Source organism: Mustela lutreola, chromosome 8 (genome assembly GCF_030435805.1).
Source record: "Mustela lutreola isolate mMusLut2 chromosome 8, mMusLut2.pri, whole genome shotgun sequence".
Lineage (NCBI taxonomy): Eukaryota > Metazoa > Chordata > Mammalia > Carnivora > Mustelidae > Mustela > Mustela lutreola.
Genome location: NC_081297.1, coordinates 14,163,723 through 14,176,246, shown reverse-complemented (window position 1 = coordinate 14,176,246; position 12,524 = coordinate 14,163,723). Strand labels below are relative to the sequence as shown.

The 12,524-nt window shown below is 39.9% G+C and overlaps 1 protein-coding gene across 2 annotated transcripts in view; it reads right to left on the bottom strand.

Annotated features, from left to right (window-relative positions):
- Window positions 1-2,594: 2,594 nt before the first annotated feature.
- ODAD2 (outer dynein arm docking complex subunit 2) overlaps window positions 2,595-12,524 on the bottom strand; it is a 187,024-nt gene continuing 177,094 nt past the window's right edge. For both annotated transcript variants that reach the window (XM_059183830.1, XM_059183831.1), the window contains one exon: window positions 2,595-3,065. In XM_059183830.1, coding sequence (XP_059039813.1) covers window positions 2,952-3,065 — 114 coding nt within the window. In that variant the 3' untranslated portion in view covers window positions 2,595-2,951. The remainder of the gene's footprint in view (window positions 3,066-12,524) is intronic.

Below are 12,524 nucleotides of genomic sequence, written 5' to 3'. Positions count from 1 at the left end.
GGGGGAGATGAACCATGAGAGACTATGGACTCTGAGAAACAAACTGTGGGTGTTGGAGGGAAGGGAGGTGGGGGTTTGTGAGAGCCTGGTGTAGGTATTAAGGAGGGCTCATATTGCATGGAGCACTGGGTGTGGTGCATAAACAATGAATCTTGGGACAATGAAAAACTATTAAATTTAAAAAAAAAAGTTATTTTTAGTGCAAGTCATCTCGATAGTAGCAAAAGAACATTCACTATGAACAGCAAAATAGTCATGGCAAGGAATTCTAAAAGGAAGCCCTGCAAACCAAAGACAGTGGAAGATCAAAGAATATCTACTTAAAATTCCTTCCTCCTTAAACCCCTTTCAAATTGAAAACCCGGCTATCACCCAAGAGTATATTGGATTCCTAGGATGTCCTGGGGAAGAATAAAACCTAAAAAAGAACTGTTGCTGAAAACTTATAAGGAATTAAGTTTGCCAGCTTTAAATAACAGAAAATAAATTATAACACACAAAATCTTACAAAAAACTAATAAAAAAAAAAGAAAGAAAAGTCAAGTTCTATCACAGCATGTAGTAACAAAGAGATGGTGTGTCTGTTCCCATGCTTGTTCTCGGGTAGCTCTGGGTGTTTTCACTATCTTTTCTTTTCTTTCTTTCTTTTTTTTTTTTTTTTTTTTCAGATTCAGTTAGCCAACATATAGAACATCATTAGTTTCAGATGTAGGGTTCAATAATTCATCAGTTGCGTGTAACACCCAGTGCTGATCATATCATGTGCCCTCTTTAATACTTTCACTGTCTTTGACATTATTCTAGTGAGATCAGAGTTTTCTGTGTTGTTGTTTCTCTCTCTCTCTCTCTCACACACACACACACACACAAACAGAGCCAAAAATTGCCCTTAACCTCAGGTTCTCTTTTGTGGTACCTAAAAATACTACCTTTCTGGTAGTATTTTTCTGGAGTTTAAAATTTAGAATTTAAAAAATTCTTAGGAACATACAAGATTATTTTCATGTTAATTTCCTTGATCTGTTTCCAAATGTCTAGTTTCCTTTCAAATGACACGTTGCTTTCCTTTTATGCATTTATTAATCATAAAAAACCATAAACCCCAGCTTCTTTCTGTGAAGCATATTATAAAGGAACAGTCATTCACTTGCAATTCTTTCTATGCTGCTGTTTTCTACCTGCTACTTCCTGTGGATCCTCGGACCCCATAATTCCAAGAAGATCTTGAAATCTTAAGACAGTGATAAAAGCTTCCTTTAATAAAAATATAACAATAATGTTTGCTCATTTTCTATGGCAGTCATAATTTGTGATTTCTTTTTTTTTTTTTTTAAGATTTTATTTATTTATTTGACAGACAGAGATCCTAAGTAGGCAGAGAGGCAGGCAGAGAGAGAGAGGAGGAAGCAGGCTCCCCGCCGAGCAGAGAGCCCGATGTGGGGCTCGATCCCAGGACCCTGGGATCATGACCTGAGCTGAAGGCAGAGGCTTTAACCCACTGAGCCACCCAGGTGCCCCTAATTTGTGATTTCTGAGATGTACCTTTAATGTTCGTGAACCATGGTAAAACAGTTACTTTAACATTAGAAATATGTTGAAAGTTAAAGGATTTATACTATTATTTAAACTCAGTTCTTTTTGTTTTGTTTTGTTTTTTAAACTCAGTTCTTAATTAGAATTAATTACCTTGTTCCTATCATCTTCTATAACCTCTTCTGAAAAGCAGAGAAGATGAACTGGTGTTTTACAAAACCTTAAAATGCTCAGAAATGTCTAATCTTTTTATCAGAGAATCTATCAGTACTATAATTTTCATCCTGTACAGGCTTTTCATTTCATACAAATTATTTACATTTAATTCAATTAAGTTTATGATCCTCTGCAAATTATGACAAACATAGACAGTACTTAGTAATTTTTTAATGAAACCGCATAGACTGCTCTTCAAAGAATTAACCGAAATTGTCAGTTTATGGAACTGATGCATGCAAAGCTATTTTCCTGGCTAGTACTGGATACTTTTGGACAGTCAGTTCCCAAACATTTTAGCACACCGAGGTTACATAGGCGATTCTTTTAAGTGGCCTCTAATGTTTCCATAACCTGATAAAATGCTATTAATATTTTGTGGCCACTTTAAAAAAAGGTACTTGGTGTGCTAAAAGCAAGTTCAAAAATTCAAAGCAATTTTATGTGAAGTAATATTATCCTTAGAGCAGCATAAATTAATTCTTCAATAAAAGAGTTGGTCAGTCCTGTGAGGGAAATAAAACATAATTGTTTATGCTTTGTCAGTCTAAAAGTAAAGATCCTACTCATTGCTTATGTTTTTGTGATTTGCAGTATCTGGTACAGTGACAGTCACACATTATCTTCTCTAATGTTTGATAGGATGACCTCAGGATGATCTCTCTAGGTCCCGCTGCTTGACTCTAAATTCTATTTAATAACAGTTCGTGAAATCAGCACGTCTCCTTAGCGCTCTCCCGTGGGTTGCAAGTGATCAAACAGACAAAACCGTAATGACAGAGCAGTCAGATAGGTTTAACAGAAGGGGAATTCTTAAGACATTCTTGAATGACTGTTGAACTGCACACTGGGAAAGCCATATCTTTTATTAAAATCATCACAAATACAAAAGTATCCTCCCAAATAAGTATATGTATTGTACACATATATTCTCAAATTCTTGGAAAATTATCACAAATTTATTGGTTTTACATTTCTTTATATGGCATATCCCTAAAATATTAAACAGGACACAAATACCTATGCAATTTGTGGGTGAATAGCACCCTTTGACTTTTTAGTTCCTGTGTTTTCATCCAGACGTTTATCTGTTTGTAAAAAGCATTTGCTAGTCACTGCTTCCTGGTCTAGGCTCCCTGGCCATGGGACTGCCTGGTTCTCTGTCACGTAAAATTTGGTAGCTGTTAACATCTGATCACATTTCAAGTGTATCTTGCCTTTTCTGTAGCAAGAGCCAGTCTGCGTATGTTGGATATACAACCGGCAGCGGCTTCCTGGAGGTCCTGGTCTGGCGACCCAACCATATCCAGCAGAAGCTGTGACATGTAAAAGAGGATAAAAAGGGAAACAAGTATAAATTAATTAATTAAATTAACCTCAAGGCATAAAGTTAGGCTTTGAAAACAATTTTCAATATTAAATGTCTTTTAAAAGTTACCAAAAGAGAAAAAGCACAAGAAATTCCATTTAGGGAAATGCAAATATAAATGGTACTTAACCAGGTGCAGGGATTTCTCTTGAAACACTTACCTTTTTATTGGTTTGGAGCCGAGCTAGACCTGTTTCTCCCTCTTTTTTTTTTTTTTTTTTAAGATTTTATTTATTTATTTGACAGAGATCACAAGTAGGCAGAGAGAGAGGCAGGCAGAGAGAGAGAGGGAAGCAGGCTCCCCCCATGGCGGGGAGATAGCCCCGCTTGATTCCAGGGCTTGATCCCTGCTTGATGCAGGGCTTGATCCCAGGACCCTGGGATCATGACCGGAGCCAAAGGCAGAGGCTTAACCCACTGAGCCACCCAGGTGCCCCAGCACTTTTTTGGGGGGGTGGTCATCTAACTGCTCTGGATCCTGCTTTGAAATTTCTCTTGCATTCATTCTTTCTGGCTTTTCTGCCTCCAGGCCAAGCGAACAGCATACCATGCCTAGACTATTAGGGTGCACCCTTAGATTTAATTTCTCTGTATTTCAACCCACTTGATCATGTCACAACCTAATTATGTCAGTCCCCTAAATGCACTGACTCCCAGGGCTAAATAACTACAGCCCAGTCTGTTAACTTGTCCTTTAAAGGATATTTGTGCTCTGACCTCAGTTTACCTTTCTAGCCATGCATCTTTCTCTTGCTGTATCCTGTACTCCAAGGTCACACACTTCCTCATTTCTTTTGTCTTTGTTGATGCCATCCCTCTTCCTAAAAGTCTCTATCAGCCTCTTCTCTGACTTTCTAAATTTTATCCATCTTTCACAACCTAGTTAACTTTTCCACAAAGCCTCAATTGATTTCCCTCAAGTAAGATTACTGTATCTCCCTCATCAGAACTCTCCCAGCAGTTTACTCAAATGCCTGTTACTATCCTTGTATCTTCCCTTTTATTTTATTTTTTTTCAATTTTTGTTCTTTCTTTATTTAAGTAATCTCTACACCCAACGAGGGACTCAAACTCATGACTCTGAGATCAAGAGTTGCATACTCTGCCACCTGAGCCAGCCGGGGCACCCCTATATCTTCTCTTTTAAACCCAGATATTTGGATTAATGTTTTCTGTCCTTTTGATTGTAAATTCTGAAATTTATAATACCATACTGTGCCTGATACACAGTGGATGCTAAATGTCATAAAAATGAATTAGAACTTTAAAAATCTATCACTTATGATTCCGATGAGTGGTTCTGACAAAGGATTTGAACATTTGAGTTGTATATTTTCCACACAGTACCATTTGGGTACAAATGTTGATAGTGAAAGAAAAGAAGGATGACTTGACAAGCAAAGACATATTGTAAAGAGAAATGTTGTGAAACCTCTTAAATATGGCGGGATTAGGGGTTGGACTTTCATTCTGTAGGAAAGGAAAAGAAGTTATTTAAGCACTTCAATCAGGAGAGTGGCATGGTCACGTTTGTATTTTAGAAAGATAACTTTCACAGCACCATGCAGAGTATGGAATGTAGAGAAAAGAACTGATGGATCCTGCAGCCCTTCAGGTCAGAGGTGATGAGGACTGTATACGGGAGGACCCAGGCATAGTGCAGCCAGAATGAATTTGAAGGACATTTGGGGGTTAAACCATTCAACAAATGGCCCAAGGATACCTGGTTATCCAAATAGAAGAAAATAAAGATGGCAATCTCCCATCATACACTTACATCATGTCCAGGTGGATTAATGGTTGAAATAAGGAAGGAAAAATATAAAACATTTGTAAGGTTATAGATAAGAAAACCCTGATAAAATTGAGTTACTGAAGTATGTCTGGTTTCTCAGGTCCTTGACCTCCTCATTGTCCATGATGTTCACCACCCATCTGCACCCCACTTCCAGGGACACAGCCTGGTCCTTATTTTTCATCACTCTACCATTCCCATCTCCAAACTCTCTGACCACTGTTTCTTCTGTGATCTAGCCATTGAATAGCTCCTACTTGTCTTCTTCATGATCTCCACCAGTCCACTGGCCTGTATATTTTTTTCTCTAAGCATCTCCTGTCTTCTCCTCCTCAAGAACTGGTTTAGATTCCACAGACCATCTTTTCATTGGCATTCTCTTACCAGTGTCTTAAACCTCCTCATGACATCCATCTGGCAAAACTGTAACTGTAAATGTGCATAAATCCAGCTTTGTTTTCCTCCCATTCCACCACCAATAACTGAGCCCTCCTGGAGGCAGGCAGATGAATACAATATAAATCCAACCTCTACTCGATTTTCATCACTGCTCTACAGTTTAAATATATCTCTCTCTAAGTACGTCACTTTCTTACCCTTGTCAAGGCCTATTTCAAGTCTTCTTCATTCTTCTCCAATCTCCAACTCTTCCTTAAAGCTCCCATTCTCAACAGATAATGTGGAAGGGTTCCTTCATGAACTTGATAGAAGTCATCAGATAGGAATTACTCCAACCAAATCTGCAAAACTACCTGCATCTTACCACACTTTTTTCTTCTTCCTTCCAGTCATAATGGATATCTCTTACTACCCGAGGTTCACCACACCACTTGTGTTCTCTATCCAGTCTCCTTCTCTTTAGGACATTTTACAACCATGTACCAATTCCTTCTTACTTTATCTATAACCTCTCTCTTCTACTGATTCCTTCCTGTCATCATTTAAACCACGTCTTTGTATCTTAACCTCCCCACTCCCCTGTTCCCACCACCACTGTGATTCCTTTTCCTTTCTTCATAGCAGGATTTCTTTATTTTTTAAAAATTGTTATTAAGAGAGAAGGGGGGGGCAGTGGGAGGAGGAGACAGAATCTTAAGCAGGCTGCATGCTCAGTGTGGAGTCCCATGCAGGCCTCCATCTCACCACCCTGAGAGAGTGACCTGAGCAAAAATCAAAAGTGGATGCTTAACCAATTGAGCCACCTAGCCAGACATCTTTAAAGTGTTTTCTGGACTCTCTCTCCAGTCATAAGTTCTATTCAGCTCACTCTAGGTTGGCTTTTGACTTCATCTCTCCACTGAAACAGCCCTCTCGAGGTCATCAAAAACTTTCATCTTGCCAAGAACAGTAGACATTTTTTACTCATCTTATTTGACGCCTTAACAATGTTTGATATAACTGATCATTTTCTCCTTTTTGAAATGGTCTATGCCATTGGTTTCTTATATCACACTGTCCTTATACCCATGTGTCCTCATCTTTTGACTCTTCAGGGATGGTTCTTTCTCCTCCTCCCCTCCATAAATTGTTAAGCTCCTTAGAACAAATTCCTCTTCTGTCTTCATTCTGTTTTCTCTCCCTAAAAGGTTTCTTTCACTACCTGCCTTCAAGTATCATTTATATGGAGTCATCTTCTCAATTTATGTCTTCACCTTAGAACCTTCTTCTGGAGAGCACCCCTCATATCCAGTGCTTCTTAGACATCTCCACTAGACAGCCTCAGAACTGTCTTGAATTTAATATGTTACAGGTGAAATTTCTTTTTTTTTTTTTCTATCTAAACCTGGGATTCCCCCCCCCCCCAATATTCTCCTGTATCAGTGAAGATATCACCACTTAGTTCCTCAAGCCAGAAATCTCCTCACCTCACACTCACTCCCACCTGCATTCCATCCAACAATTACCATATCTTTGCAATTCAACTGTCTACACTTACTCATTGTCACCACCCCTATAAAGCCTACAGCAGTCTCCCCACTGTCCTTGCACCCTCTCTTGCCTGGTCCCCAATCAATCATTCGTACTGCATCCAGAATAGTGTCTTAAATTGTGAAGTTCACCAACAAGGGGCGAAATTCTGGAGAAGCAAAGGGAATAAGACATGATCAGTTTTCTGAGATTCAAGAAAGCAAATATTCTTTTCTGAGTAAGGGAATGAGGGCTGTTTGGGGGAGCTCCTGCCTTGGGAGTTTTGCATTGTTAAAGTAATTTAAAAAGGAGGCCATTAGACAAGGTGGCTCGAAAGCTTTGATGGTTGATGTAAGCAAACCAAAATCTAACCCAGAGTCAACACACTAAAATCTAAGAAAATGAAACCTGAGGCCAACGAATTACAAATAGTCAACGAGCCTCTCCTATATACGGCGACTGCTTACCTTACCTGCCAATCAAATAATTTCCTTGCTTTCCTTCTGTATGTTCTTTATTAAAAACCTTCCCCTAGCTCCTGGAGGTGGAGCACTCCTCACCACTTTCAGTTTGGTACTGCTGGTTTGAAGCATGCCTCGGTTTACCTTTTAATAGCATTACTGAGTGTTTTGCTCAGTAACCGAAGTGTAAGATGGAGGAAATAGGTTGTAGGATTGTCGTTCATTTGAATAGCCTTGTAGTCTGAGCTGGGCTAGAAGGGAAGTACAAACAGAAGGCTACTGATAATCTGGGAGATCGTCTGGAAAAATTAGAAAAGGAGATCTCCGTGAAGTGAGAAAACAACGTTAGCAGAATTGAAGCTCAAGAAGAAGTTGAAAAACAGGACATTAAAGTCCGCAAATGGATTATCTGGAGTTTAAGATAAAGATTTTATCTACAGATAAAGTTGTCTTGGTTATTGACAAGGTCCAGGATGTGACCATGGGAACATAGTCCATATAAGATTCCTAGGCAATTTTATGCACACAAACATGCAGACACATACAACCCTATGAACACATTTATTTAACTTATATTCTCATTTTCTCTCTTTCTGCAGAAAGAGCAAAGGTAGAAAAATCATGAGAAGGAAGAACAGAGTAGCCAGCTCTCCTTGCTCTCTCCTTGGTGACTGTAACACGTGGCTTAGATGTCTCGGTATTGTAACTCACCCTTAAGTCCCTTTTCTAGCTTGCAACTTTTAACTCTTGATCTATAATTCCATATTTTTATCAACTTATTTGCTTATACCTCATTGTACTGTCCTATAAAAGCTGCTAAAGCAGATACAAAGCTTAGACTATTTCTTCTAAATATAGACTTAACATGGACTTTCACCCACCACTCTTTTTTCACACGTACACATTTTAGTTGTCTACCTCCCTCCTTATAACCTTCTGTCACTCTTGAGTATTGAGTATGAGCTATAAATGTGGAGATTTTGCTCCTTTGCATCATTACAAAATCGATAAAAAAGAGCAGTCCCACTCTTGACGCCAAGGGAGCCTGATATTAATACTTCTCCATTCTCAGATGGACCTCTTTTTTTCTTTCAATTCTGCTTTCCAAGCTTTAAATTGGTTCTTTAATCAAAACAAAACATTCCAATTTTTTGAGTAAATTACATAATCCCTTGAGGATTTTAGAAGAAATTATTAATAATTTCCCTTTACATAATGTATTTTCTTCTCCCTTCTCCCAAGTATATGATGATCCAAAAGAATTCATCAGTTCCCTCATTGATTCTATTGTTTTATAAATAGAGCATTAAACTCTTCCAACAGTCTGAGTCACTTTAATAGACAATATTTACCACTATATTAATTTTTTATTACAGACATGTCATTATAATGAGTAATGTGTGATTACCTGTATGCTTTTCTGGGCCCTGGATGAGGGAAGGCCTGAGGCTACATGAAAAGCTTGATTTCCACAAGCTGTTGGGATGAATTGGTTTTCTACTGTCTGAGTTCTCTGTATATGTTGTTCAGCAAGTTGGAGGAATATAGATTGCCAGTTCCAACAACCCCAGCTAATGTCTACCCCACAAGGCCAGCCTGCCTTGCTTTGGCCCTGGTCCTTGATCTCTCCTCCAGTAGATTCTGGAGGTATCTGTTGGTATTTTTTAAATCTAGCAAGAGGTGAAATAGAATTCTAGCTGTGAACCAACCCAGGCTATCTGAGCAGGGAACTAGACCCTTGCCTTATGCAGTTCAGCTGCTTTCTAGGAAAGGCAAACAGTAGTCAAGGAGTTGGGTTTTGAGGTCATAGCTCCTTGGATTTGTATCCTGACACTTCCACTCACTGGTTGGGTTACTGAACCTCTAAACCCGATCTTCTTCTAAGTTTAAGAGGATTACCTGCCTCTGAGGCTTCTTATGAAGATGAGTGAAATTATAATAGAGACCGTGAAAAAAATGTGTGAACACCTGTATTCATTGCTTCTTCCTGTCTTTACATCAGCAGCTTCCCCTGCTCTCCGCTTCCCATTTTGTCTGACTGTTCCCGGAGCCTTGTTTGGATCTGACCATGCAGGGTGAGAGAGGAAAAACTGCAGAAGCACACCAGAAAGGTGGAGGATTCCTTGTGGGAGAGAAAGAAACAACATGTAGAGGAGGAAGGTGGAGAGAGGGAAGAGCTTCCACCCTGTTTTTGAATAAAGTTTGGAAAAGTTGGAATGGGGGGGCTTATTTTAGGAGCAAGTTTAGGGTGAGACAGATGTACTGAGTATAAAAAAAGATAAGAGGATTTTAAAAGAAGTTTAACAGTGCACGATTGTGCTGTTTTCAAGAAAGAGTGCAACTAGGATTAAAATTGCTTTCAACTGCTCTTTGGTTGCCAGGCTTTTGTGTCTGACTGCATTTCCATGTCAGGACTAGACCACGAGGCCGCTTGGCTTCATATGGGTTATGCAGTTGAATCACAAAAACCCATGCTCCGCACAAAGTGAGAGCTCCATAAGTGGTATTCATTATCATGGTGATTATTTCGCCAGTTCTAAAGTCTGGTTCTGGCTTCTATTCCCTGGAGCCTAGCCCTGGTTAGTTTGGGAGGAATGAGGAAGCAGGAATTTGGGCCCTAAGGTCAGGCTAGCCCTGTCAGCATTTGCTGCAGTCCCCACCTCATCTCTGGTAGACCCCTATGGGCACCAATGGCCCAGGCCTCACTTGTCATCAGCCATTGCCACCACGCTTCACATGGTTCCCTTGGAAAGCAGCCCTTTGGCCTGATACCTGCCCAAACCGGACCTGCATTTTGCCCAGTATCCCTCAGATCTTGTTTTTGCTCTGTGGTTCCCCCTCCTCTGGCTTTCCAAGTCAGTTGCCTTTATCCCCAAACCCTTGATGCCAGTTATATAATTTCATATTACATAAACTAATGAACTGTGAGTGTGAAATGTACTAGTCATAATGTTTGGCAGGCTGTTGGCATCTCGGTGTTTCACAGCGAGCCTGTAGCATGTTGGCTCTGCCGGGAGTCAGCAAGATAAAGGTTGCAGAGGACAGGATCTCTTTTTTCATTCACATGCTTTACATTAGAACAGAATGTTAAATCAATGCAAGACCCTTTTTATGACTCTACTCTGTAAATGACTTTTTCTAGGACCTGAGAAACTTTTACCCCTGAACACAAGAAGAGGACTACCAAACTTTGGGGAATTAATTTAGCCTCAGTTTCTTACATGAACCACAAGGTTTCATTCTGTATCACGTGTAGTGGTTAGTAAATGTTTAATCTAAAAGCTCAACTAGTAGAACACAGCTGTCCAGTATCTTAAAGGCCTAAAGTAGAGGCAAGGGTGAAATTAAAAATAAATAAAAGGAGAAAAGGATGTCTTAGAATAGTACTTGTGGTAGGCAGTGAGAGTTTCTTCCTTTAATGTACCTGGAGTGACTCTCTGGCATCAGGCCTGTGAGTTACCTAACACACTCATACCATGTGAAATGATTTTATTAGCTACCAAGCCCACTAGGTGCCAAGCACTGTGATTTATTCATCACTAGTTAATTTATCCTGCTCTACCCATTTTCCTTAGCCAGGAACATTCTCAATCAAGGGTATAGTGTTGGAAGTGTAGAATATTCTGTGTGCTCAGGGTATGAATGGCTTGATATTTGAGAAGCGCTCCTGAGACTCTCTTTTGGTGATGTTGCTTTCTGAATTTATTGGTTTTCCTGCTTTTTATTTATAGCTGTCAGTGAATGTTACTCATTGCTTTGTTAATACACCCAGAGGCTGTGTTGATAATTCTGCTTTACAAATTGAAAAAGGATGTGCTACTTGGCCAAACCATTATCTGAATAATGTGTACTATATATGTGTCTTGGTTTTGAATCAGACTCAGGATTATATGCTTTTGTTTTTCTTAAGAGCATAGTAAGCAAACCAAGGCACTCAGAGGAGTGTTTTAAAATGAACAGAAACATTCACATAATAGACACTTGGTGCAAAATTCTGCATTTGAGGGGCAGCTAACAGAAAATAAAGAGCAGCATGTGTTTTCCAATCACTAACACACGGGGCAAGGTGAGGGCAGTTTTTAATACTTTGCGATAATTACAGAAAAGGCACTTTTCTTGGGAAGGTGACATGCAAATTGGGTAGAAATGATCTGTAGACATTTTCCAACTATAAAAGCATTTTTCATATTACAAGGGGGAAAAACACCTCAGGTTTACCTTTTTGAAGTGTTTGTTCCTTTCAAAAACTTTCCTCTTTTTAATCTTTCCCTCCCCCAAACATACCCAAAGACCTTAAATTTATTGGGAGTTTCATACATACACTGAAGGAGAGCTAGCCCCCTTGCTTTCAAAGTTAATTGCATAGAGCACTTTAAAACATCATTCAAACACATTACTTTTTATAACGTTGGCGTGAACGAGGACAAGGGGAGGGGCACAAAGCATGGTTTGTGGATGAGGCTAACACGAATACTTCCTCCAGAGACAAAGGCTTTGATCTCGAGGCTCATGCCCTGACGACGCAGCTGTGACCTACGTTTCACATCCCTGGGAAGGTGAGATAAAGGTAGCATGGGGATTGCTGTCTGCATTCAATTTTTACTTTTATATCTAACAGTTCATGATTTTTTATAATATTTCAGTTGTATGAAAAATATGTACCCATTTGAGTGATAACAGATTTTCTTGTGGTTTGACTCAACATTGTTTGGGTGAACACAGACTGGAAATATGAATTTTAATTAGAGCCGGATGAGTTCGGAAATACCTGCATGCACACCAAGCTTAGCAGGTTTTCCAGAAAGATCTTGAGTTCCCAGAGCTCATTTGAACTGTGGACTGTTTTGCTGTTTTCCAGTTCACGGGGCACTGCGGTGTGGTTGTAGCACTGACGTGCAGCCCGGCAACACTTCGCACCGAGGCTGCCCTGCACAGTGGCTTCCCGGCTCTCCAGGTTGGCTGAGGCTCCACCGTGGTTTCTCTCACCGCCCGCCTTTGAGCCCCGGTAATTCATTTCATATGACAGCTCACCAGAGCCGTGGGCCTCAAAACACATTTTACATTTGCTGGTTGGGGCAAAACCTTTGATTCTGTTTGGTCAGTGAAGTGAATCAAGGGGCTTCCCTTTTAGTGGTGTCTGTCTGCCTCCCGGTGACAGGAGCGTGTGCCCTATTGACACCATCTGAGGTTCATGTCCGCAAAGCTTGAAAGCACGGCCTACTGGTTTGATCTGGTGGGGCCT